Genomic DNA, 26,600 nt, shown 5'->3' with positions numbered 1-26,600 from the left:
AGAGCCATGCTAAGTGGCGGGATGCTAAGTGAACACTGAATCCACTCTTCACACAGAATGGTAAAATTATTCCTTTAATGTGCACTTATTCTTCTTTCATAAGGATCCTCAATGTTCAAAGTGCCAAAATAGTAAGAGAAAAAAGCCCTTAAGATACTGTTAACTTTAGAAACCACAAACAGAAATGTGAAGATTTATTTCACAGACTGTCTCTATTTCTTTTTAAATGAAATATAGTCACAACTTCCAGTGCCTCTAATTTTTTACAAAGTCTGCATGTCCACTAAAATCAATGATAAAATAATTTCAGATCTTTGGAGTACTCACCTGACCTGCACAGAAAGCACACTGCCCATGAAGTTGTATGACATTTACGTAACAGCTTCTGCATCCACAGACATGAAGGGTTTTTCTTGGTTTTGTTGTTGTTGTTGGGCAACGAGGTGTGGGAATTGTTTGTTTGTGGGTTTGTGGGTTTGAATACAGTGCCCATGCTCCCATGGGAAGCTAGAGTATAAAGCACTGGAGAAATCCCAGACACTTACTGAATACCACCCCCAGCACGTTCCCCAGGTCATCTCCTCTTTCAAATATCCAACAGATGCATTTTCCTGGGACAGAAAAGATGGGGAAAATTTTCCAGAAACCTCATCGTGGGCTGACTCTGGCTGAATGGCAGGTGCCCATGAAACCACTTTATAATGCCCTTTTCTTAACTGGACAGGGAAGAGAAAATGTAAAAAAATACCCCAAGTCAAGATAAGGACAGCAAGAGATTGTTCACTAATTACTGCTACAGGCAAAACAGACTCAACTTGGGAAAAACTAGTTTATTGCTAATCAAATTAGGAAGTATAATGAGAAATAAAACCAAATCTTGAAACACTTTCTTCCACATCTCCCCAGGCTCAACTTCACTCCAAATTTCTCTACCTCTTTTCATCCAGCAGGAACAATGGGGGTTTTGGTCAGTTCATCTCACATTGTTCCTGCTGCTCCTTCCTCCTTGCGGGGAGGACTCCTCACACTCTTCCCCTGCTCCAGTGTGGGGTCCCTCCAAAGGAGACTAGGTCCTTCAGGAATTTCTCCAAGATAAGTTCTTCCCAAGGGTTGTTTTTCATTAAGTGTCCCAGCATGAGTCCCTTTCCATAAGGTGCAGTCTTTCTCCAGTGAGGGCTTCTCTCTCCACAGATTCTGCCAGGACCCTGCTCCAGCACAGACTTCCCTTGGAGTCACAGCCTCTTTCAGGCATCCCCTTGCTCTGGTGTGGGCTCCTCCAGGGGTTGCAGAGGCTCAGCTGCCTCTCCATGGGCTGCACCACAGAATCTCAGGGGAATCTCAGCTCTGGAGCCTGGAGCAGCTCCTGCCCCTCCTTCTGTCCTGCCTCTCCTTCTGTCCTGCCCCTCCTTCTGTCCTGCCCTGGGTGTTTGCAGAGCTGTTCCTTTCACAGTCACACTCCTCTCTTTCACCTGCTGTTGTGCAGTATCTTTTACACTTTCTTAAATACATAATCACAGCAGTGCTACAAGTGTTGCTGAAGGGCTCAGCCTTGACCAGCAGTAGGTCCATCATAGAGCTGGAGGAAGCTTCTGGCATCTTCTCACAGAAGTCTCCTCTGCAATCCACCCCATCACCAAAACCTTGCCACACAAACCTAACACTCCTTTAACTCAAGTTTCTCATTACATTTTCTACAGCTTCCTAAACATTTTATTCCCAAATGACATCAACAGGATGATTTAACAATAATGCTAACAGTTTCTTGTGTCTGGCATGGAGGAGAGATTTTATAGATGTTTGAAGAACAAAAGGACCCCTTCCAACATACACACCTCATTCTCAGCTTGAAAAACATTTAGAAAGGGAAAACACTGAGACTTCTTTCTCCTTTACCAAAATACGAAAGGACCCTTCAGAGGATCGTGTATTCCCTCACCAGGCTGTACACATCAACACCAGCAATATCAGCATAGAGTTCAGGCACCACTGGCTCAGGCACCTGCAGCACTGTGTGCCCATTGCTGGTCTTCATAGCTGTTTTCAGGGAGCACAACAGGTGTGCTGGAGAAGGCCGGTGAGCTGCAGTCCACTGCCAGCAGGACTTCATGATGCAGTACCTGTAAATTATGAAATCATGTCTTCATGCAAAGAAATGTACCTTAGATCTTCCCTGTGGATACTTTGTTCATTTCAGAGAATATCCTGTAACTTAGATGAGAAAAATCATTCCCCAGCAGCGCTGCACCTTGCAAGGAAGCAGTGGAGCAGCAAAATGCAAGGGCTCTTAAGGAAACAGAAACAAGTGTCACTTTCCAGAAAAGGACAGAAAGGTTTTGGCCACAGACGTTTTACACAGCAGAACAAAATAAGATGTGGCAGACACAAATCTCCTCAGCTCTCAGGTTACTCTTGGTATAGTCTAGACTTAGAAATCTTATGTAAAATCTCATTTCCTGTGTCTCACTTCTATTTAGCTCTGCCAACCTCATGTTCAATTGTCCATAAAGCAAGTGGCTTACATGGCTTGCTGGCAGCTCGAGGGCTGCTTCATAATGTTCTGTTTCTGCAGGTATGGTAAGATGTCAGAAGGTGGCACCTCAGGATATGGCGGAGCACCTGGAATGGCAAAAGGAGCAATGGTAGAAAACTCTATGGCAATGATTGCAGAGAGCAGCTTCTGTGCAAGACTTCCTTCCATCCCTACCAAGATCTGGTTTTTTCCCTATCACAATTCACAGTAACATAAGGTCTAAAAGGAATTGACGAGACTTTGCAAATTGGAAAAAAAACAGGGTGCTTATTTAAATGGCCCTACTTTACATTCTAAAATTCGAGATTTTTAGGTCTTGTTAATTTGCTGCTTCCTTACATATTTTTTTTTATTAGCATTCAATCTTCTTACCTAATGTAATCATTTCATACAGTAGAATTCCAAAAGACCATCTGCAAGAAAAGAAAACAAAGTGATGTTGTTTGCTGGTTTAAATAGATAAAAACAACTAGGCATGGCCAGCAGACAGGAGAAAGCATGAGCTGTAAAAGTGGAGCCTTATGCTGAAAGTAGATTTGCCTTCCTGTGAACTTCAGGACATGAAATGATACATAAAGGAGTGAAAGAGACAGATCTGACAAACAGATGAACTTCTAGTCCCAAAACGAAGCCATACATGTCAGCCTTGATGGTAGGGGGTTTTCTCAGGAGCCTCTCTGGTGCCTGCCACTTGACGGGCACTTTCCATGTGTCTGAGCTGGCACCACGTGTGTGAGTTTCATAGGCTAGGCCCAAACCACAGAGCTTAGCAGTGAAGTTGTGATGAAGAAGGACATTCCTGGCAGCAATGTCACCATGGAACAAGTTCTTTTCTTCAAGATAAGCCTGGGAAATTGGAAAAGAAAGAAAACAGGATTATTTTAAATGGAAATGTAATTTTTAGAAATTTTCACTTTTTTATGCTTGAGTTTATGCTTGTCTTAAACAATGGGGAGTAGAGACATGTGCTCACCAACATAATGGAAGCATATTTTAACAAAGTCTTTATTCTTAGGCCAAGAAGACTTGAGCCACCATGCAAATTTGTGTTGCAATCAAGCAGGAAGGAAAAAATGCAGCCAACATGAGCAGACTTACCAGAGCTGCTACAACCTGCTGTCCAACCTCATATACCTGTCTCTCAGTGAGGTCATAGGGGACATCATCCATTGCCATTACATTCTAGAGACAAAAATAAGAGACCTTGGTTCAAACAAATGCCACAGCAGTAGAACAGTGGAGAATGTTTACTTCTAATCTATCTAATCTTATGCTCCTCCTCAAAATTGCTCAGAAATTGACTGAAATATAAGAGGACATAGATGGATGATGCTGATGGTGTGTTAAATAAGACAAGTACACTAGAGACAACTGGTGGGCAAATTGACATGTGGGGAAAAAATTAATAGGTTAGTCAGAATAACAGTGAAGAATGACAATCCACACAGGTCAAAGAAAGATATATTATAAATTAGAATAATGAGCAGAAAAGCACATTTCTAACATATGAATTGGGTACCTGGTATGAGACTAACAGTCCATCTCTCCTACCACCCTACCTGTAACAGTAAGAGAGAGAGAGATGAGAGAGAGAATAAGCACACAATGTTCTTCCTGTGCCATTTTACAGCCTACAGATACAGTCAATTTAAAACTTCCTGGGATGGTTATGGTTTCAACATGTTCAGCATCCTTTGAAAGGTTACTTTCCATAACTGACCTCATAGGAAGGTCAGTATCCACAGCAGTCAGTGGCAAGACTGCTGTTAGTCAACTCCTCACTTCATGAAGAACCAGCTGCATTTGTTTGTTTTGAACATGACACGTACTAGCTATATTTGCTACCACCTGGACATTCAGCTGAACAGGACTGGAAGCAATCTTTCTGTATTTAGAGTTTCAGATATAGGAAACTGATGGATTTACAGTAGTAACAGCAGAGCTGTTTCCGTGCCTTTTGTAACAAAGAGTCATAGAATCACTGAATATGCTGAGTTGGCAGGGATCCACAAGGATCATTGAGTCCAGCTCCTGGCCCTGCAACGGACATCCCAACAATCCAGCCCTGTGCCTGACAGTGTTGTCCAAACACTCCTGGAGCTCAGACAGCCTTGGAGCTGTGACCACTGTGACCTGGAGCACCTGTTCAGTGCCCCACCATTCTCTGGGGGAAGAATGTCTTCCTGCTATCCAATCTAAACCTCTCCTGATATTTGGGCTCTTTTTTAGCTTGAGTTAACATTTCCAATGGTCTGCATATTTTCATACTACCAGACCTCATATCCCATCAGATTTTACCCCTCAGCAATGGGCAGACATGAAGCCATCATTCACATATGTGAAACTTCTTCCTGTGCATTATTTCATTTTTAACTACGCTGAATTTCAGCTGTTCTTTTTATTGAAAAGTGTCTCAGTCTTGGAAGATCCTTCTGTAATTCCTTTGGGTCAGCCCTTGCCTTTACTGGCTGGAATCATCAGAAAATATCATCACATCACTGTCATGCCATTTTTAGGTTATTAATATATGCAATGAACAGCACCATGTCCTAGATAGCTGACCTCCTTTCAGTGCAGGTACCAACCTTTCATTCTTATATTGTTTCCTGGCTTTTACCCATTAGTTACCATTCCATTACCTTCCCCCTGTGTTGTAACAGCTCTGCTTTCTTAAAAGCACTTGGAGTGAGACATTTCTAAATTACTTTAGAAATTCTGGTGGCTGTATGAATTCATGCTAATTCCAGTGCCTCACAGACAGATATGTACCTATGTAATTTAAGAATTCCTTAAGAACTTCTTTTGACTCACCTTCCGACATGTCCACAGAAATGTCAGCAAGTCACCAAGAGACACATCTTCCATGATCATATAAAGTGGGAGCTGGTCTATACAACATCCAACCAATTCAGCCAGGTTCTCATGATGGCCAAGATTATGATGGAATTTAATCCTTCCCAAAAAATCCTTTACTTTCTGGGGACTAGCTGGGTCTGAAAGAACAAAAGAAAACCAATTAAAAACAAAACAACAACAAATGGAAGCAGCAAAGAACAGGTTGACAGCTAAAATCAACATGGTCAGCAACCTTTAATCCTACCAGGACATTCCTACAAGAACATCTCAGACTTACTATACTGAACATAGCTTGTTCTTGTCCAGTACTGATGACAATCCTCTGCCCAGCAGCATGTCTGGGATACAGAGACTGTACTGTATCCTAGCCACAGGCCCTACCTTGCAAGGCTTTCAATACCACAGTCTTAGTCTTCCCAGAGCTCCCAGTTTCCAACTGAGCTCTGTAGATGCTCCCAAAGGCACCAACTTTAATCAGCTGCAAGGTGTCTGGTAAGAGTTTCTCTCGTGGTATCTCTAATTCTTTCAGAGTCAAGGATGCAGAATTTAACAGGCTCTCCAAAGTTCTCTCACTCAGCTGGATGTAGCAGTTTTCTGTCGAGCAAAGTTCCTCCTGATTCTTTTTCGTCACTGACAAAAGAAAATACATATGATGCAAAAAACCCGACATACGAACTCCTGTAATAGGTGGCAATGCTCATCCTTCTATGCTCTTTAATTTCTGCTCTACAGTGCTTTGTAAATCAGGGTGAAGTAAGGAACTGTTATTGTATCTTACTTACCCTGGCCCTTGAAGAGGAGAAAGAATTTATCTCCCACTCTATTTGATGAACAGACAGAACCAGTCTAAAAATTTCTCCCATATACTACATAACCTTTGCAGATAAGACACATTTGGATTTCATTCCCATGTGCTCAAGCACTGAACATTTTCTTTCATTACAAGTTCTCAATTATTTCTCTTAATACAGGCTCAAGAGGCTGTTTCCCTCTACATACCCCAAATTAGTTCAGAACTGTACTTTCATTTCCACATAGCCACATGAGTAACAATAAATTTTTCCCTACCCCCTCACCAGTCCGTGTTCTACTTCATGTTGTCTCCACAGGAAGAGGGAGACAGCAGTTTGAAATTAAATTTCTTAAATGGCAGCAGAGAAAATGGATTAACTAGACATAATATACATCAAAATTACTGTCATTCATAACTACCCCATAAAACTCTCCTTGCAGCAACCTCCAAGAGGCTGTTACATAAATACACTTTTGCAGCTCTTGTGATGTTACCACAGCATGTTAAACAGCCTACATGGCATGATGCTTTAGATTTTCTCAGCTCCATCTACACTACAGCTTCCACTACTGCTGCTGCAAAATGGAGTAAATCAGGGTTCCCAAATTTTCTAATATTTACTGGATTGCTGAATACCATTCAGGATATTCATAAATTATTTTTCTTAACAGCTCAAGCAATGGGGAAATAAAATTGGCTTCTAGCCACTGAAACCAATACGCTTTCCTCTGGTTGAGAAGCATTTTTTTTTTACCTTGGTCTCTAGCTGGTGCTGATTGCACATGCTTTGCTCGCAGGCCACGGCAGTGAAGCCAAAGGATCACAGTGAGCACAATGACAAAAAATCCCACCAGGAGAACTGGGACAACGATCACTTCCATTTGATATTCACGCACAACTGTCAGCAGAGAAAGAAAATGGAAAACCAAGGAATAAGCCACACACTGGTTCTGTATAACCATGTAGCAACAATCCATCTCACTAGCTTTCAACCCCAGAAGTGTTTGTTCCATCCTCTGGAATAGCTGAACACTGTTAGTCCTGCCACCTTCTTTTCAAAGGGGCTGACTACCTAAACTGCATGAAATTGCTAAGACTCCCCACACCTAAAGTCACTTATTTAATTGCCTTAATATAGAGGTCAGGAATTGTAGCAATTTGAAGCATCAGTGAAACAGAAACAGCACTGGTAGCAGGAAAGCTGGATATTGTGATGTCATTATGTTCAATTACAGCTCCAGCTCCCTCCAGTAAAATTACACAGAGCATTTTAAAGGAAACTGCGTGTGGTCTCCTTTGGAGTTTCATTCGAAGACACTGCAATTAGCAAGGCTTGTGAAGGTAACTATCTTTCTCCTGTCCCCAGATCTGGAGGTGGTTGAGACCATTTTATCAGCTCCCAAAGATGGCAGAAAGTCATGAAATCAAAATCCCATAAAACTGGTCCTTTGGGAAGCTGCAAGGAATCTTTAATGCCTGCTGTACACCTCATCCAAAGTAGGAATTCTCTAAAATGGCTGAAATTATGTGAGATTAATCCTACCACAGAGACTTCATCCTCATAAACATTTCTTCCCTGAAACACAATGTAGGGAAAGCTCCATCATTTTTTTCTTGTGTGGGCTGGGATGCAGGTAGAGGAGGAGAAAGGGCTTGGCACATTTTTTAGTGAAGCTGGCCTTCCTGCCCAGCATGTGAAACCTTATTAAAAGAGTGTGTGAATCTTACCACACAGCTTGTCATTGCTATTGCACTCCAGCAGCATCCGTGAGAATCCTTTCACATCCACTGCCATGCTCAGCTACAATCAAGCAGGTCTCCAACCCCCACTTCCTGCACTGACATAAAGAATAATAACAAAATTTATTAGGAGAAAGAATGATGATGATGAAGCAACAAGTGATGTGAATAAGGAGCTTTCTACATCTTATAATCAGTGGCTGCATGAAGCAGTACTGGGATTTGAAGGCTTAGAAAATGACACAGGACATGCAGTATCACATCTTATGTATGATGCATTGTATGACCAGAGAGAATTTAGGGTTAAGATTGTTCTACAGTGTTCCACAAGCAAATAAGGACCCCCAGGCCTAAAGGCTGGCATATGTACAAAAATCCATAGATATTAATTATATTTAGAGAACATCTAATACACTCCTAGCTAACACATTTTCTAGATGCCAGAATGGCTCAGAATTTTATCTTCTGGTCCATTACAAGTGAACAGATCAGCAGCATGCATAGAAAATGTCATCCTTGACTACAGTCCTTGCCACAACTCCTACTGTTGCTCTACAAAGAGAAAAAAGACTTGTCATTAGGGCTCTCTGGTACCAACTTCTGAGCACTGCCAAGTCTGTAGGTATTCTGAAGCACAGCATCTGTACATCTTCTGCATTTGTAGATGAAAATCCAGAGCCTATACAAGCATGCACCTTGTTTAGCCTCTACTTCTTATGAACATTGCTAAAATGTAAGACTTAACAGCTTTGCAAACAGTATCATCTAGAACCTTTTATAGGAATTGTGACTTTTATCCTGTAAGCACCTACTTCGTTTTTGACTCTGAGTTTTAGGCAATTAACCTCAATGGCAAATACAGGGCATTGATTTCATGGAATTTGGTGATTCAACAGTTTGTTCTCATGTTTAAAACTAATGAGTGAAATTATTCTTTACCAGTTGCACAATAGAGGCAGCAGAGAGAGGGAAATGGAATATATCTGTGCTTTAAGGTATCACAAAAAGTCTATTCCCTTTTTTTATTTAATTTCATTCTTAATCTGCTAACAGATTTACCTGGTTCCAAGGTGTTGCTACACTAGGAATCCAGTCAAAGGAGTAATAATACAGCAATAATACCAAGCTTTTCAGGTACACTCGGAAAGCAAGCACACTAAAACAACCTGCTTCAGCTTTAACACACACACACACACATACACAGGACCAGTCCTGGCTTCTTTCATTCTCAGGTACACACAGACTTCAGGATCATTAACCAGCAATCATATTGTATAATCTAAGTCATGAACAGTCCAACCTCCATCTTAAGACTTGCTTTAAGGCTTTCTACAGGTGCTTACTAGAAACGCACACTGACATTTAAACACTATGGATGCTAAATCTGAACCAGAGTGCCTGTAGAAATTACAGGCCGCATAGCTCCTCAGTCTTGCCTGAGAAAGCAGTCTGGGAAAAACATGAGAAAGAATTAAAACAATCCTCAGGGACAGAAAACAGCCTTGCAGGTGTTGTTTTCTATCCCTTGCTTTCTTTGCAAGAGAAAGTCAGTGTGTTGTGCCCCACTGACCAATGATGGTGATGTAGCAGTTTACTAACCAATAAGAGTTCCCTTTCTGTACTTTGCACGTATCAGTCTATAAAGAGACCTGAAGCAATAAACTAGAAAAATTCTCCTGTTCTGACTCCATGAGAGTCTGTCGTCTCTTCCCAGCCGTTCCTAATAGAGCGACATCTGGTGACCCCAACGTGATGTGCATCTGCTGAACCCCTGAGGGAGTGCAGACAGCGGGCAAAGAGCCAGCCCTTCCCCCCAGAGGGGTAAGTGGAATTCTCCCAGGCTTTCCTAGAGAGAGTTGGTTTTTAAACCAATGGGATAGTGGAGCCCTGCCAGTGAGCGGGCTTGGAGCGGCTTATCTTGACGAAGCAGAGTTCGGAATCCTGGGTCTGAACCGAGATAGCACCTGCATTATTGCATTCACGAAGCCATCAAGATAGACAGTTCTCATAATGTGGAACTGCATTTCAGCTAATGAACAGCTTATCTACCTTGCATGGCAGCATGCCTTGCCGCACATGGGACTCTGTATTCCTGAAGAAGATATGCGGACTTTATTCCAGTGGGTAAAAGCACAAGGTTTTACTACAACTATAAATAATGCATTTAACCTTGAAATTTGGCTATCAATGGGAGACTGCTTGTGGACTGAGCTAGCTGTGGGAAATACCAGCGCGTGCAGCTTAGCAGCAACCTGGGGAGTGATTTTTAAAGGGCTGGAACGGTGCCAGTCCAAGAACAGTGAGGCCGGGATAAAAAACTTAGATGCCAGGAGTGCCTCCTTTGTACAAGATGAGAGACTGGGAGATGAAACCGTAGATGAGCAGCGTAGCGCTCCGTCGGCTCTGCCCGGACCCTTGGAGGACTTTAGCCGCGGGCAGGAGCAGTTTGTGAACCAGAGATCTCCCTCACCAGAAAAGTTTGAGCGCCCGCCACCAGCGGAGCTGAGCACGCAGGCTTTGCCAACGGAAAAGCGGCGGAAAAGCGGCGGAAAAGCAGAGATCGCGCGGCTCCGCCTGCACCCTCCGCGGCACCTTCACCAGCCCCGCAGGCACCGCCATCACCGGCGCCGCGAGAGCCGCCTCCGCCTGTGCCACCCGCAAAGCCTCCGCCGGCACCAAAAGCGCCGCTGCAGGCGGCCACAGAACCTCCTTTCTCCGGCCCCTCCGCGCTATCCCGAGCTTCTTTCTTCTGTGCCACGAGCGGAAGCGCGGACGCCCCCCCTGCAGCCTGTCAGCGCGGTGGGGGGGGAGAGAGTCAGTGCTCAGCTCACCCGTGCCCAGCGCGCGGGGCCCCGCCGAAAAACCCGAGCGCGAGTCCGGAGCACCACGGCCCGCTGCCGCCGGAGGGCCCGGGCGGCCGCTCGGGCTGCGGCCACCAGCCGCTGAGAAACCCAAGCACACGGACGCGCTGCCGCCCCCTGCAAAACCACCACAGCGGCGGCGGCGGCAGCAGCAGCGGCGAAAAGAAAACGAGAGAAAAGATGGAGAAAAAAGAAAAAGCGAGTCCAAGACGCTGCCCGCCGCGGCCGGCCAGCGGCCCGGGCAGCCGCCGGCCGGCCTCGAGAACCCCCCGCGTACGCAGCGGGGGGGGAAGCCGAGCCCGAACCCGGCTCTGGAGCTGGGGCCAGGCCCGCAGCAAAAACAGCAAACCCCCCGCGTACACAGCAGGGGGGGGGCAGTGCCCTCACAGCCACCTACGGGGCCTGCCAGCACCGCGGGGGGAAAATCGCCCCCCCGCGCCCATCCGAGCCGCCAGCGGAGAAGCGGCGGGGGGGGAGCAGCAACCTCGCTCCCCCCACGCTCGCTATGCGCGAGCCGTGCTGCGGGCGCTGGGCCGGGTTCTGCCGGCCCCGTGCTGCCAAGTTCCTCTCCTGCAAGCCCGAGTTGTTCCGCGGAACGGCGCCGGGTCTCCACGAGCCGTGCCTGGCCCGGTGCGGGGGGGCAAGCAGAGCCGCAGGCGGGGCCGCTGCCCGTGCCAACTACTGCAACCTTGTTGCCACGGCAACCACCGCTGGAAGCGGCAACTGCAAAGCAAGAACTTCAGTGAACAACAACCAACAACAAAACCGACACTATACTGAACATACAGACTTCAAACCACTCAGCAAAACAATTCTAAAACCCGACTAACAATAACAGCAGCCATGTGAACTTTATAAATCCCTCAAAAGCCCCTCAATTATATTTGAGGGGAAAATCCAAAGAAAAAAAAATAAAAGGGGATAAGAAGGGGGGATCAAAGCATCGTAAATTGCATTGTGCATTGTTAATTGATTTGTAAACGTTTATAGATGGAGTCTGACCAACAGTGCCTCCTTACAGAGTGCGCTGCAAAACTTTTCAGGGCAGATTGTTTATCATCTGCCCAGCCACAAACTGTTGCAATTAGCAGAGTCAGCTGAATTGTCGGTTCAGCAAAAAAGTAAATTTTACATAGTAGAATTGAGTAGAGTTTCACTGAGTTTAAATCTAGGTGTTCTTAATGTGAGTGTTATCACTTTGGCGTTCTTTTGAACTACTCTGTCGACAAGCTAGACTGTCAGAACAGACTAACAGTGTTTTATTTGTTGCGTGTGTGTGTGTGTGTTAGTTCACTGAACTAGTTGTGTTAGAGTCAACCATCAGATCCTTGCAAAGAGAACAATCCTTAAACACCAAAAACATAAGCCAACATTCCAAATCAGCATCCATTCAAAGTTCTAGTAGAAGAAACCTCTTGTGCTGTGTTTGTTCCTTTTCCTGCAAGGGCCCAACAGGAAATTACAAACACCATGCATTTTTTTTTTTTTTCCTAAGCGAAAAAGGTGAATTATGGATGCTAAATCTGAACCAGAGTGCCTGTAGAAATTACAGGCCGCATAGCTCCTCAGTCTTGCCTGAGAAAGTAATCTGGGAAAAACATGAGAAAGAATTAAAACAATCCTCAGGGACAGAAAACAGCCTTGCAGGTGTTGTCTTCTATCCCTTGTTTTCTTTGCAAGAGAAAGTCAGAGGGTGTTGTGCCCCACTGACCAATGATGGTGATGTAGTAGTTTGCTAACCAATAAGAGTTCCCTTTCTGTACTTTGCACGTATCAGTCTACAAAGAGACCTGAAGCAATAAACTAGAAAAATTCTCCTGTTCTGACTCCATGAGAGTCTGTGTCGTCTCTTCCCAGCCGTTCCTAATAGAGCGACAAAACACCATGCATGCACAGGCACACAAAAGCACACACCCCAATTTGTGCTTACGGAGAGAGCAACAAAGGTCCATGGAAAAAGTTCTGATGCAGCAGCCACGTTTACACTGGTCACTGTCTGTAAAAAAGATTCCTCCCTACTCTTTATGCATATCCCAGCAGTGATGCCAGTGGGTGGCACTCATGTTTTCCAACCATACTCAAGGCAGAATCAGGGGATCCAGGAATGAAAACATTGGCAGTCACTGGCGCTCTATTTGCGCTGGCACTCCCATGTGCTGTTGTGTGCTTGTTGTGGTGTTATCCCTGGAAAAGCTTGATTACAGAAGCCCACTTACACTCCATGTCTCTTTCCTCTCACAATACTCAGCAAGCAGAAAAAGAAGTTTCTCTCAGTAAGGTAATTCTGAAGTGCCTTTCAGTGCTACTTTTCAGGCCAACACCAAATAAATTCCCGTACTAGGCTGTCTCTGCAACTTACTTGTCTAACAGTAACATCATTGCAGTTCTTACATTCCAATCCTCACAAGGAGAATGGTAACTCAGGAATCCACAGAACTCACATTATGTATTTAATATTTTTTGCAGTGGGAAACACATGAAAGTTATGTGGAACTAACATGTTCATGTGCATACCCAACACAGAGCAGGACTACTGACAGTGCTCAACTACTTATTCTATTAGATGAAGACATTTTCCCAGTACCAAGACAGGATAAAGGAAACAAAAATATCTTAAAAAGTTCAAAATCTGTACCTCACTAGCATTCTGATTTTTGCTTTCCTGTGTGTTAACACTGTACCAAGATCAGTGTTGTCTAGATCATGTGCACACATACACTGTGTTACCTCGATTTAGAATTTGCATTAGAGAATTTGTGCTATTTCAACTAAATGTGAGCTTATTTATTCCACTGGATTTTTCAATATTCTTTTACACAGACTGAATTCCACTCACTGGAATTCATAGAATCATAAATGTTGGAAAAGACCCTTAAAATCAACTCCAGCAGTCAGCCCAGCATGACCACCACATTCGCCACTAAACCATGTCCTCATGTACCATGTCCACAGGTTTTTTGTACATTTACAGGGATGGTGACTCTACCAACTTCACTGGGCAGCCTATCCCATTGTTTAATGACTCTCAGCAAAGAAATTTTTCCTAATTTAATATAAACATCCCCTGACACAACTTGAGGCTGTTTCCTCTTGTCCTGTCCCTTGTTCCCTGGGAGCAGAGCCCAACCCCACACCCCCCCAGCTGTCCCCTCCTGTCAGGGAGTTGTGCAGAGCCAGAAGGTTCCCCCTGAGACTCCTTTTCTCCAGGCTGAGCCCCCCCAGCTCCCTCAGCCCCTTCTGGTGCTCCAAACCCTTCCCCAGCTCCACTCCTTTCTCTGGACACGCTCCAGCCCCTCAATGTCCAGCTTGTCCTGAGGTTCCCAAGCTGCCCCAGGATCTGAGGTGTGGCCCCAGCAGTGCCCAGCACAGGGACAGTCACTGCCCTGGCCCTGCTGCCACACCACAGCTGGCACAGCCCAGGGGCCTTTGGCCTCTTGCCCCCCTGGGCTCCTGTCCAGCCGCTGTCCCCAGCACCCCCAGGGCCTTTCCCAGCTTTCCAGCCCCTCTGCCCCAGCCTGGAGCTGCAGGGGTTGGTGTGAGCCAAGGGCAGCACCCAGGACCTGGCCTTGTTGACCCTCAGACCACTGGCCTCGGCCCATGGATCCAGCCTGTCCAGATCCCTCTGCAGAGCCTTCTGACCCTCAACCTGAACCCAAATCTTGGTGTCAAAGCCAAATATACAGTGAAGACCACAGTACCTAAAAATAGCAGAAGCAGCTGCTCTTAGACAATGGGAAATACAAGTCAAAACTTTATCAGAAGTTAAACTACAGTCACCAGCACTTGCAAACTGCACCTAGCAGACTACTTGGTGCACAGCACGTGGCACAGCAGTTCCACAGCCTGGTAGCAGTGACAGGTTAATTAGCCCCTATCCTACACCTACACTGCTCCTCTGTGCACATTTGCCAACAAGGATGAATACTTGGGGAAAGGTGGCATTTTGTTTCCAGCCATGTTTGTTTGCAAAGCTGTTTTGCTGACCCGGCAATTTAGACAAAGCACAGAGGCCAACAGAGGGACGGGAATAAGCAGCTAGAAGGCGGCAGCTCCAGGAGCTGCTTAAACCAGTTCAGGAAGCCAAATACTGAATGTGAATGTAGCTGAGATGAATTAAGTGCTCATCAATGCAAAAAGAATGGATTATCTCCTCTCTCTGCTGTCTTCTCATTGCTTGTTTTGCTCTCAATTGTGCAACTGATCACAGAGTAAACTGATTCAAACTACTAACCCAGCAGCAAAAATGCATTGCTCTTTTGCCATGGTGATTTCCTGCCATTTTAGTGGTCAGTATTAGTCCGGGGTGAATGGCTAGTTCATGTAAAGCTGCACTGTGAAACCACTCCTTGTGTGAGCACAGATCCACAAGCACTGTGCCAGCAGAAGCCTTACCATGATTTTTCCTGTCCCCATCATTCATTCTCACATGGATACTGTCCCCATAGCAATAGCAGAAGCATTCACATGGCAGTGTGGTAAACTGAACCAGGAAGGTGATCTGCCCTAAAATAATCAATCCGCTCTTACATTTTATGTCCTTAAAGTTCTCATCAAGCTCAAATTATGCTATTTAAAGTTCCAGGGCTGACTTAAGAAGCCTGAGTGACAAACTTTGTGGTTAAGACCGAAAACAAAGAGAAATATCAAGACTTAACAGGCCCATGGAATATATGGGAACAGACAGCTTGAATACTGCCCACACAGAAGCTGCCTGCTACTTGCTTCTGCCATGTTCAGGAGAGTAAGTTGTTCATATTCACAGCAAATATACAGTTTTGCCCCTGAATATGTCTAATTTGTGAGCTACCACCAGTTCCCATCATCAGTGCAAACATGTAAATCCTTGTGTAATGATTACCTAAAGATCTAAAGAAACAGCTGATTAATTAAATACGACAAAAATAAAGGCTAAGATTCATCTGGATCTTCATTAGACACTTTAAAAAGTGCAAGGAGCTGATATGGACTTAATGCAGTTATTTCTCCAAACATCCTGTCCCACATTAACTGCATACCATTTTATTATAAAAATAATCTTACACTTGTTTTTCATGCACCCGTTGTGAGGACCAGCTGTAATATGACTACAGGCACATAAAGAACAGCTGAGTAATTCAGTAACTTCAGTCCAGCACAGTCCTGAGTGATAGAAGACAATTCCTTAATCATTATGTCTTCTACTTAATTTCTTGCAGTGGCAGAACCTTGCTCTCCAGCTTTTCCAGTTACCATTTCACAGTTGCTTTTATTATTTCCCTCCCCTTTTATTTGACCTTTGAACATGGTTAACAGTCAAGGCTTTGGCAACTACTCTGCACAAGCACGCTCTACTGGCTGTGCAGCAGGAAGAGAGTGGAAATACCAGGGAATTGCAGGAACCAGAACAGCAGGAAACCACCAGGTGTGGGCAATTGTGGATACTGAATGTGCGAGAAAAGGGAGAAATTAAGCACCACTGTAAAGCAAACAGTGAAAATGAAAATACTTTTTTCCCCTGACACGTCCACTGTTTACTAAAAGCAGCATCCACACAAATTAAAAACAAGCCTGACAGGTTTCAGCCATGCATTTGTTAGACTGCATATTCTGTCTCTTCTGCCTGCAGAAGACCTTAGTGACTACCTTCAACAGCCTGGCAGACCGTGACATTTTTGCAATGTTTCCCTGGCCTATGGAGTCATCTCATCTCTCACTGCAAGGCACCTGTGGGTTAACAAGCAGCATCTTCGATTGTGCAGAATGGAAAATTGTGACCAGTCACACTAGAGTCACTTCTGTCCTTGTGAACAAGGATTAAAAATAATATCCTGTGGCTTGCTGTAACACTGTCTCAGCTATAAAGATTAAGTAGTATTAGTCACTTTTGAAACAGCTGGTAGCTGTAACACCCTGTAAGAAAACAAAGTGTTTCAAAAATCACATACAGAGACACAAGATTTTCTCTTGGTCCAAAATTAGAAGCAATAATTGAATATCAAACCTAGGCTAGCTGCTACAGAAGCATATTAAGGGAGTGGAAGAAAATTAGGCTGACCACTTTTGAAGAGCCAGACCATAGAGTAAACAGCAAATAATGAGGCCCATGCTGCTATTTGAACAGGTGGTTACTTAGAGGAAACGTCTCCTTTTCAATATAGCAGAAAAAAACAGGTGAAGTTAACAGTGACTACAGCACTGAGAAATGAGTCAGGAGGACAGTGCTGCTGTGCTTTTATGCTAAAAATGTTAGTTCTAACTGGGACCGTTTCAGTGTAGACATGCAAGTTCTTACAGTGCTAGGTTTTGCTTAAACTCAGAACATCTATAAAAATTGATTTATTTGCACTGCATAAGGAAATCTAAGTACAGAAGTATGAAACGGTACAGGACCTGAATGGGGATTAAGACAAATTTTTTTTTTTCTAATGCAGACATGGCCTACTGTAGTTTCTGGAAAATTAACATATATCTTCCCATTGAATTAAGGCCGGCAAAAGTAATACTTCACAGGTAATCTAAAGAATAAGTTAAAAAAATTTGAAAAAGACCCAAAGACTGCATTAAGCTGAAGCCCTTAATGAGCAGGCTATTAAAAGTCTAGAGGCCAAACTTTCAACAGTACACTATCACCTATGGCTTCCTTTTACGACACCAAAATCATATTCTACTTTTGAAAATGTCTCCCAGCTGACTGAGCTCTGATTTTGCCGGTAGTTGCCTGTATTAAGCCTGTATCAAACCCCAGCACAAATACAGAAATTCTGAAAGACTGTGACAGCAAAAGCCATGACAGAACATGAGAAGAATGAGGGATTTTTGTTTCAAAGGACCATGCATATATATAGCTCTTCTTGTGAAAAACTTACTATGTGATGAAAATACTGCATGACATCACAATGCTGCTTAGTGGTTTAAGAAACCCAACATAAATCTGCTTTCATAAATTCACAGCCACCTGAAGCGGTGTAGACAACTTTAGTTTCAGTTTCCCAAGTTCTGAATGTTTCTTGATGGATTTAGCATAGCTTTTGTTTGTAATTTAATCAGTAGCTCATGCACACACAGGTTAACACAGGAATGTATTACTTACCTAAAGACTGAACATATATACACACATGCATAGTATCACCCTGTTTCAGTGAACTGAGACTAATTCTATACAAAATTTAATTATTTTGCTAATTTCTTTCTCTTTAAAAAATGCCTGTGAGCTATTTCATTCAAATCAGCCAGCATATAGAGGACATCCCTCTTTTATTTTTTTCTCAAACCCCAATACCATTATGATCACAGAAATTACTAAAAGTAGCTTCACTACAATCAGTAAACATATGTACATGCGTACATGCATGTACATATGTACATGCACACATACACACATGTATAGTAAAGTTACCTTCTAATTCAGGTCACATTCATGTTAATAAAAGTATTTTAAGGAATAAATATTCATGGGCTGATCTTCCAAAAGCACTTTCTCTCACTTACCTGAATGAAACCGCTTCCCGTGCCCTGCGGTTGTCTTTTCCTGAAGCTCTCCGGCTGCCGGTTCCCAGTTTGTGAGGCCACTCCCAGTAACGCTGATGATTACCTTGCTACGGTTGTAATTTTTTATGACTAAATTCCTCCTTACTGATTTTTATACTCCAGTCCTGCCCAGCTTTGGTTCTTTGCTTCTCTAGGTCTCCTCAGCTGTCTCTCCAGGGATGTCCAACACATAGCTGACAGGAAGGCACACACTTGCAGAACGGGTCTGCCTGGCTTCCACACCGCAGCTGCTCATAGGCTGACTAGAGAGACAGGCACAGCAGAGAGCCCTCGAGCAGGCACCTGCAGTGGGGTTTGAAAGGCAGACCAATAAAGATGAAGAGGGACAGGTTATGTAATAAACAGAATTCATATGCTTCTGGTTACAGGTACACATTTAGAAAGAATGGGCTCTTTGGAACAGAAAATCTGTACAAAGCCCCCAGGACTTCAGGGGCTGAAAAAGCGCTCCATCAGGAACACAGTCTGCAAGTGAAGAACAAGATAAAATAATAATATCAAAACATGCTACAGGAGACTGCAGAAACACAGGGTTTTTCACATTCTGCCTTATCCCTCAGTGTCCCTCCTAATCGGGCTCTCCATACAGTCTGCCAGAACTTTGAAAAGTTTGGCTTTCCCCTGCCCTTTTCTCACACTACTCTGAACTCCCCAACCACAGTAGACAATATTCCTGAACTTCCCTGTGACCTCTTCCTGCCATTATGCCCTTGGGGTCTCCACTGTGCTCTGCTGGTGTCCTCAGCAGCCATGGGGTGTAATCGTCATCACACCTCAGCATTTTAGTTCTGAGGACCTTCCTCTCAAACAATCACAAGTGCCAGCTGTTGGCCTGCCCTCCCCTATCACTGATAAATCTTGTGTTAAGCGTTTCAGATTCCAGAGTCCTGGTTATATGAGTGTACACAAGATTATTTTCTAACCTATTTCACAGGAGTGAGAGGCAGTTGCATTTCAAGAGTAAACAGCATGCAACCTACTTGTCCTTGAGAGACAAACTTCATTTCACAGTCAGCAACTCAGTGCAGGTGGCTTGGGGAAGATGCAGCAGAGGATGTGATCTGTGCCAACTCTTTTAGCGAAATTCACCTACTCCTGTTAACATTTTGTCACTGCATATAATTATGTTGTTGTGGGGAAAATATTAATTTTCACAATCAATACTTTTAGGCATCAAAAGACAACAGTTAATTTAAGAGAGACATATCCTTAGCATTATTCTTCCAGCTGGCATTTACCCATGTGTACAAAATGATGAAAACCAGGAGTGAATTTTTCATTGCTTGATCTCTCTACAGACATTGGCAGGAGTGGGCAAAATAGTAGCAGCAAAATAGTCCTGCGATATGGTTTTTTATCCCCTGAGAAACCAGGAAAGACATCTTCTAGACTCAAAATTTTCTTGAATTATAAAGATCTTTACAGCTGCAGAATGTAGGCTTACACTCTGGTTTCAGCTTTCCTCTCATTCTGTACTAACGTGCATTGACTCTCTGCAGTGTTTTCTCCACAAAGGAGCGGGCGATCTGTCTTATATTTAATTCTCCATTAAATAGTAGGTAAAATGCAAATAACAGTGCCTCATTTCAATGAGTTACTTACTGGAATTAGTTACATTCCATAGGCACCTTCCTCAACAGCACCTGGAGGAAAACCTATTCAGATACCTGTTTAAAAATGTGACAACTGAAAATCTTCCTCCTTCTTTCAGTTTCTACACCTCCCTGCTGTGCAAGAGAGTGTGAAAGACAAAGAGTTAAATATTCAGGGTAAGCATACGCAAAAGCAGAAATGGCTGCAGCTTTTAATTTCCCCCACCGGTGTCTCTGTTGTGCTCCCAGTCTGACTGGTTGGATAAGATATTTTAATGGTTCAGAGTTCAAGCTTCAGCCTATATAATCCTCCTCATTCATCAACAAGACTTTTCACTGTTTATTGAAGTGACAGAAGTGATTTGTTGTCCTGTGAAAAACAGACTTTTCCTGCTATGTCTTGTATTGTATGTGCATCCACAAAGAAAACATTGCGTGTTTAACATCCTCTGTACTTCTCTGATTTTGCCTTATGGTTGAGCACACTGAAAGGCAGCAGACTGGCAGTTTTACTAACATAACCATCCTCTTTATCTCCAAGACAGCTGTAGCACACCAGAAACCATCCTAACCACACACAGCTGCTGCACTGTAGCCTCAAGATGGCTTCTTGACCTAATTTCACATTCTAAGACTTAAAACTGTGGCTTATAGCTGATAGACTGTGACTGATCTTTTGGTCAGCTTAAGCCCACAGAGGTGTAGAGACTCAGACAAAAGTGAGCTAATGTGTAAGTCTCAACCAACAACAGTCAGGTGGCTGCAGAGCCAACCAAGGATTGGAGGTAATAGCACACTGTGGGAAAGAACAAGATGTGGCTGGGGAAGGGGCCATGCAGAGGAAGGGCAGCACTTTTCTAGAACAAACACCCTTGACGTAGTTTCTGCAGATAAGCACAACATGGCACAGCACAGGAATGATCTAAAAGTGAAAAACCTCCCATCATTATCCTAAGCATCTGCTTTGCCTCTCAAAGTAGCAGGTTTTCTTAATCAAGAAAAATTAAAAGTCTATTTTTTTTAATGGCAATTCTATTGTTATTTTCAGTTCAGCCCTGCAGTATTTGTTATTTAAAATTTCCAAAGGTAGCACCATACGAAAAGAAATAAAGTAGAAAACTGAAATGACCTAATCAATCTTCACCAGCCAGCTGAAGGTCCAGTAATTTGCTAGCACTTCCTCTATTCAGGGATTTCTACTCAGCTGCTTTTGAACACCTGCAAAACTTTAGCAACACAATACTTTGTGATAAAGTTGCATTCATGCAACTTAGGTGAATAAATATTTAATTTTATTTGGAAGGTGGATTCTCATCTTCAAAGCAGCTACTCAGTTGGCAGTGATATGAGTGGTGACTGCAAGAGATGGGCAAGTCTGCTGCACAGTGAGAATACTAACATACCAAATAATTTTAAAACAGGACGAAGTTTGTGCTTGTGTGGATGAAAAAGAGTAACAAGAAACAGCCCAAACCATTCAAGGTTTGGATATTCATCTGGAATGGGACATGACTTGGAGCATGGACAATTCAGAAATGGGACTTGATTCTCACTCTACTATAAACCAGGTAATTCCTACCTATTAACTCTTGACAAATTTTGAGTCTTGTTGATCTTTCTCCAGAAGAATTCTAACTTGATTTTGCCTAGTCCTGCAAACACCTCCTTCAGCTTCTTCTGTTTTTTTTTTAATGATGCAAACATCGTGGGATCACAGAACAGTTTGGAAAAGGACCTTCAAAGACCATGCAGTTCTAACCCCCCTGCCGTTTCGACTAGTCCATATAGCCTGACCCTCAACATTTATAGGGATGGGCATCCACAGCTTTCTCAAGGCAACCTGTTCCAACTTCTCACCACCCTCACTGGAATTTTTCCTTATATCCGATATAAACCTACTCTATTTAGCTGTGAACCTGCTGCTAGTTATGCTGTCATTGCCGGCCCTGGTCTGACGTCGCCCTCTATCCCGCCGGCAGGGAGAGACTCCCTGAGAAAAGGAGCAGAAGCACCACTCAGCTTTCAAACTTAAGGGTTAAGATGTACCTGCTGCGTTACTTGCAGGAAAGTTCCTAAAACCACCAGAGGCCTTCTCCCGCAGCCGCTCTCGCCACGCCTTCAAGTCCTGCGGCTCGGCCCGGGGCGGTGAGGGACGGGCTGGCGGAGGAGGGCGGCCCGTGCTGCAGGCGGGGCCGTGGGCCTGGCGAGTGTGAGCTCCCCTGCTCCGGCCCCCGGGAACGGGCACCGCCCCGGGCAGGGGGAAGAGACGTCGCGCTGACCAGCACGCCCGGCCCGGGACCGTGTTTAACGTCTTCTATCCTTCTCTGCATTTTCCTTGTGATTAAGCACACTGAAAGACAGCAGACTGGCAGTTTTATTAACATGACCATCCCCTTTATCTGTAGGACAGCTGTTGCACACGTGGAAACCACCCAAACCACACACACGGCTCTATTGGATGGATGGGCGGAGTCCAGTAAGATGACGTTTAATAAGTCCAAGTGTCAAGTCCTTCATTTTGGCCACAATAACTCACTGCAGCCCTACAGGCTGGGGACAGTGTGGCTGGACAGTGCCCAGGCAGAAAGGGACCTGGGGGTACTGGTGACAGCTGGATGACCATGAGCCAGCAGTGTGCCCTGGTGGCCAAGAAGGCCAATGGTATCCTGGCCTGGATCAGGAGTAGTGTGGCCAGCAGGAGCAGGGAGGTCATTCTTCCCCTGTACTCGGCACTGGTGAGGCTGCTCCATGAGTGCTGTGTCCAGTTCTGGCCTCTCAGTTCAGGAAGGATGTTGAGACGCTTGAGCGCGTCCGGAGGAGGCAACGAGGCTGATGAGGGACTGGGAACACAAACCCTGTGAGGAATGACTGAGGGAGCTGGGATTTTTTTAGCCTGGAGAAAAGGAGACTCAGAGGTGACCTTATCACTCTCTACAACCTCCTGAGGGTCTCTTTCTCCAGGCAACCACTGACAGAACGAGAGGACAGTCTTCAGCTGTGCCAAGGGAAATACAGGTAGGTATTAGGAAAAAGTTTTTTACAGAAAGAGTAATAAAGTACTGGAATTATCTGCCCGGGGAGGTGGTGGAGTCACCATCCCTGGATGTGTTTTAAAAAAAGACTGGATGTGTCACTCGGTGCCGTGGTCTAGTTGGGGTGTTAGGGGATGTGTTAGGGTTGGACTCGATGATCTTGAAGGTCTCTTCAAACCTACTGATTCTGTGATTCTGTCTGTGATGTCGCACAAAACCGTCTGTGGCGGCGCTGGAAGCGAAGGGCAAGCGGGACACGGAGCCGGGACACTGTTCCAGGACACAGCTACAGCCCGGCGCCGCGGAGCGCCGACCGCACCCTTCCAAGGGCCGCCGAACTCTCCCAAGCGTTTGTTTTCGTGAAACACACTATCAACCGAGGTCGCGAGCCTGGGCAATGAGCGGGCGCGAGGGGCGGCACGGCCGCCGGGCGGAGTTTGGTGTCCCGTTACCGCCCGCTCTGTCCGTGAGGGCGGCGGTGGAGCGTCCCCTGGTCCCCGGGGAACGCGGCACTGGCGGCGGCCGAAGGGTGCCCATGGTGTAGGACATCACCGGGGCTTGGGCTCTCCAAGGGCTCCGGGGCAAGGGAGCTTCACGGTTAATCTCAGTTTTACCTCGTTGTAGGAAGACACACTTGGAACACCCAGCGTCTGAGGTTTGGCACCGGTTTAAAATGCTGTAAAGCCATTACAAACCACCCGTCGCGTTCCTTCCGCACATACCGGCAATAACACCCGGAAAACAGATACCCACTGAGCCTGAGAAAGCATAGGATAAAAGCTATGCAGTGTGATGTATAAAGTCAGACGCCGAAGCGTCTCCGTCTCTCTCTCCACAGTCCGTCCCATCCACTGATGGTTTTCATTAAAGGAAATTAAAGGCAATACTTTGTGTCACATTTTCAGTGAACGCTGAAGTTCTAAAACTCCATTTTCGCCCCGAGCATTTTTTACATCCTAGAATTTCACTCACTACAACTAAACAGAGGTTAGTTGTAATCATTTATCTGCGTCTATAGTGACAGAACTTAGTGTGTACTTAACGTGGCTGGAGCCTGCAATTGTGAAATAAATACTGGTTATTACTGGGGGTCTTACAACTAACTGTGAAAATAAGGAGTTGCTCTGGGTCACAGTATTTGGGGAGAAGCTGGAAGACAACTGTAACAGGGTAATGATGTTTGCTAGTGAAGGGTTTGACACAGTGGTCTTTTATTACTGATACAAAAAATCTTTATTTTTCATAAGCACAGTATATTTGAGCTAATTCTTTCTACTTAATTTCAAAATGGATCACAAATAATATGCAGCATACAGATGATGACCAGTAACCTTAAGGTCAGATTCTTGCGGAATTTACATGTAAATCTAAAATGTATATGCTCTTATTTTATTTTTTATTGCAATGTTACTTTGTCTCAGCTGCAAAAATCAACTCACTTTAGAGAAAAATAAAGTAGGAAATTCCTCATTTCCTTATAGATGGCTGAATCAGAATCTCAGGAAGGAAACTATGATAACAGGGGAAACAAGGTGGAGATCTTCAAAACAGACATGGAAGAACTTACGGAGAAAATGGAAAAACAAACCGGTAGAGGTTTTTATTAAGAATTATATGGATTTTCATACTAAAGACACTGAAGATTTATTTTTTATATTTATTCTGTAAATTTCTGTGTGATAGAAATACAATTAAAGCAATCACCATCAACTAAGGCCCTTGTGTTCTTAATTGTGAAAAAGCATATAAATAATTTAGGCAGTTCTGATGGCTCAGAATTAAAAATCAATAGGTGATGGATGCTTAGTTCAGAGTGTTAATTAAAAACAGAAATACTACTAAGATGTTTAATGTACAGTTATTAAAATATAGTATATAAAATGAGAATTTGGGAAAATGGATACATAACACCTCTCAGGTCAGTGTACTATAGTGAATTATTGGTAAAATAAAAGGGAAAGTACATAAGTGTACATAATTGCTAAAACTATTTGCTCAGCGTTATCAGATACTCATTATTTCAAAATAAATTTCATTATTTAAATTACTGATTATTTCAAGATCAATTTCATTACTTAAGCTATCCTTAAAATATTTCATCTCTGTTGCAGTCTTCGTGATCTTACTCTTCCTCACCTCACACAAGCTGTAACTGGTCTGAAGGGAGGATTCCTTATATAATATTAATATATTTTAAAACAGTGCCTTGACCCTTTCCATTTGATTACCTGTTTTGTTGTCATTTTTAGGTGAAGTGTCCATCCCCGTTTCATCATTTACATCAGTGTACTTCCATTATGAACTATTTTGAGACATTTATAAAGAAATAATACTGAACAGTCTATTTAACTTGAGTATTACTGTAGGCAGTTTCAATTTTATTTTCCAGCCTTCTCTGAGATCTGAACTGATAACAATTAATTTTATTTATTGAATTTATTTATTGAATCAGCCATTGCTTTTTCCTGGCCAGAAAATAATACCTGTTGTGTTTGCAGTGTGTGCAGCCCAGATGGCCTATGACTGTGTAGCTATCCGGACCGACCCAGACCTACAAAATGCCATGCAGCACTTGAAAGATGTCTTCCTGATATGCAAAGAGCAGATGGAAAAGAAATGGCAAGACGTTCTAATGGAATCTAGAGGTGATGGGCAAAAAAAGGAATAAATTGAAATTGGTCATGCTGGCAGAATAACATCCCTTGGAAAATCACTTAGGTCCTTTTTTCTCCCAGCTTTGAAGATTGCACAGGCACTGTGGGAAATGGATATTCTTTCCTCTTGCTAAGAACTCATTTGTGAATGTCTGTGGATGTATTTTAATAAGATTACACACATAGCTTTGTATAGCTGAGTGTAAAAGGCAGCAATGTGAGTTATTTGCATGATACCCATTAGTAATCCTAGTAGTGTTTGCACACACAATTGACAGACCCTCTGTCCTCTTCCCTGGAAGAGGATACTCATTCTGTGGTCAGTTTAACTGGAATTCTTTGAGACCTGAAGAAACTGGAGGGATGCTGTAGAGGACCATATAGTGGCATTGTGCCAGCCCATGCCTTGCTTCTTCTTCAAAATGAAACAGGTGAAATTCTAGATTTGCAGATAGATTGAGTTGGTTTTATTTAGGATTATCATCTAGGTGTTCAGTTACAGTTTTATTATTTAGATAGATCATCTATAGGTGTTTCATCTTCTTTCATCAGATTTTTAACCATTTCTTTGAACTGGTTTCCCCAGAAAGATTGTTCCTCTCAAACCCTCTGAAGCTGGCATGAAATAAATTTTTTTTACCATTATAGACTACAGTGTGTGTGGTGGCATTGCTACAGAAACCAAACTAACCATGTTATAGAACATGCTTCTCTCCATATGTTTTTACTGTGCAATTGTAGAAAACTACAAAAAAAAATTACTTTTTTTAGTTAGGATGTGGATTAAGAGCAGCACCTTGTGGTTATACATAGTTTAGTAATTTATCAGAGATGGAAGTCAGTGCAATAAGTTTTAAGGATCTTCCCTTTTATTAAAATCAGTCTCTTTTAACTAGAAAGCAAGCACTATGAAGCAATTGAGAGCCTGCTCCATCAGCTCTGAAGAGGTATTTAATGATTTAAATCACATCTAAATGATCCCCAAAAGTTTGCCAATTTTTAGGCTGTACAGTAT

At 43.6% G+C, this 26,600-nt stretch overlaps 2 protein-coding genes across 14 annotated transcripts; one reads left to right on the top strand and one right to left on the bottom strand.

Moving 5' to 3' along the window:
* Window positions 1-798: 798 nt before the first annotated feature.
* On the bottom strand, window positions 799-22,057 carry LOC131573341 (tyrosine-protein kinase STYK1-like). 13 transcript variants are annotated; one of them, XM_058827211.1, is made up of 12 exons: window positions 21,946-22,057; window positions 19,910-19,974; window positions 18,248-18,589; window positions 7,908-8,017; window positions 6,934-7,077; window positions 5,768-6,016; window positions 5,342-5,523; window positions 3,629-3,712; window positions 3,168-3,376; window positions 2,903-2,943; window positions 2,520-2,616; window positions 799-2,117 (listed from the first exon to the last, which is right to left on the bottom strand). In XM_058827211.1, exons 4-12 carry the CDS (start codon window positions 7,972-7,974, stop codon window positions 1,913-1,915), a joined length of 1,278 nt encoding a protein of 425 aa, XP_058683194.1. In that variant the 5' UTR covers window positions 7,975-8,017; window positions 18,248-18,589; window positions 19,910-19,974; window positions 21,946-22,057; the 3' UTR covers window positions 799-1,912. The 13 variants fall into 13 exon arrangements, with proteins under 13 accessions (XP_058683194.1, XP_058683195.1, XP_058683197.1 ...); XM_058827212.1 differs by having other exon boundaries at window positions 7,908-8,012; window positions 21,946-22,036; XM_058827214.1 differs by having other exon boundaries at window positions 19,910-19,950; window positions 21,946-22,019.
* A 1,579-nt stretch (window positions 22,058-23,636) lies between these two features.
* On the top strand, window positions 23,637-25,757 carry SYCE3 (synaptonemal complex central element protein 3). The gene is made up of 3 exons (XM_058827229.1): window positions 23,637-23,918; window positions 24,413-24,521; window positions 25,430-25,757. The coding sequence occupies exons 2-3, from the start codon at window positions 24,413-24,415 to the stop codon at window positions 25,597-25,599; spliced, it is 279 nt and encodes a 92-aa protein (XP_058683212.1). The 5' UTR covers window positions 23,637-23,918; the 3' UTR covers window positions 25,600-25,757.
* Window positions 25,758-26,600: the final 843 nt, after the last annotated feature.

Source organism: Poecile atricapillus, chromosome Z, assembly GCF_030490865.1.
Source record: "Poecile atricapillus isolate bPoeAtr1 chromosome Z, bPoeAtr1.hap1, whole genome shotgun sequence".
NCBI lineage: Eukaryota > Metazoa > Chordata > Aves > Passeriformes > Paridae > Poecile > Poecile atricapillus.
This window is presented reverse-complemented; position numbering and strand designations above follow the sequence as displayed.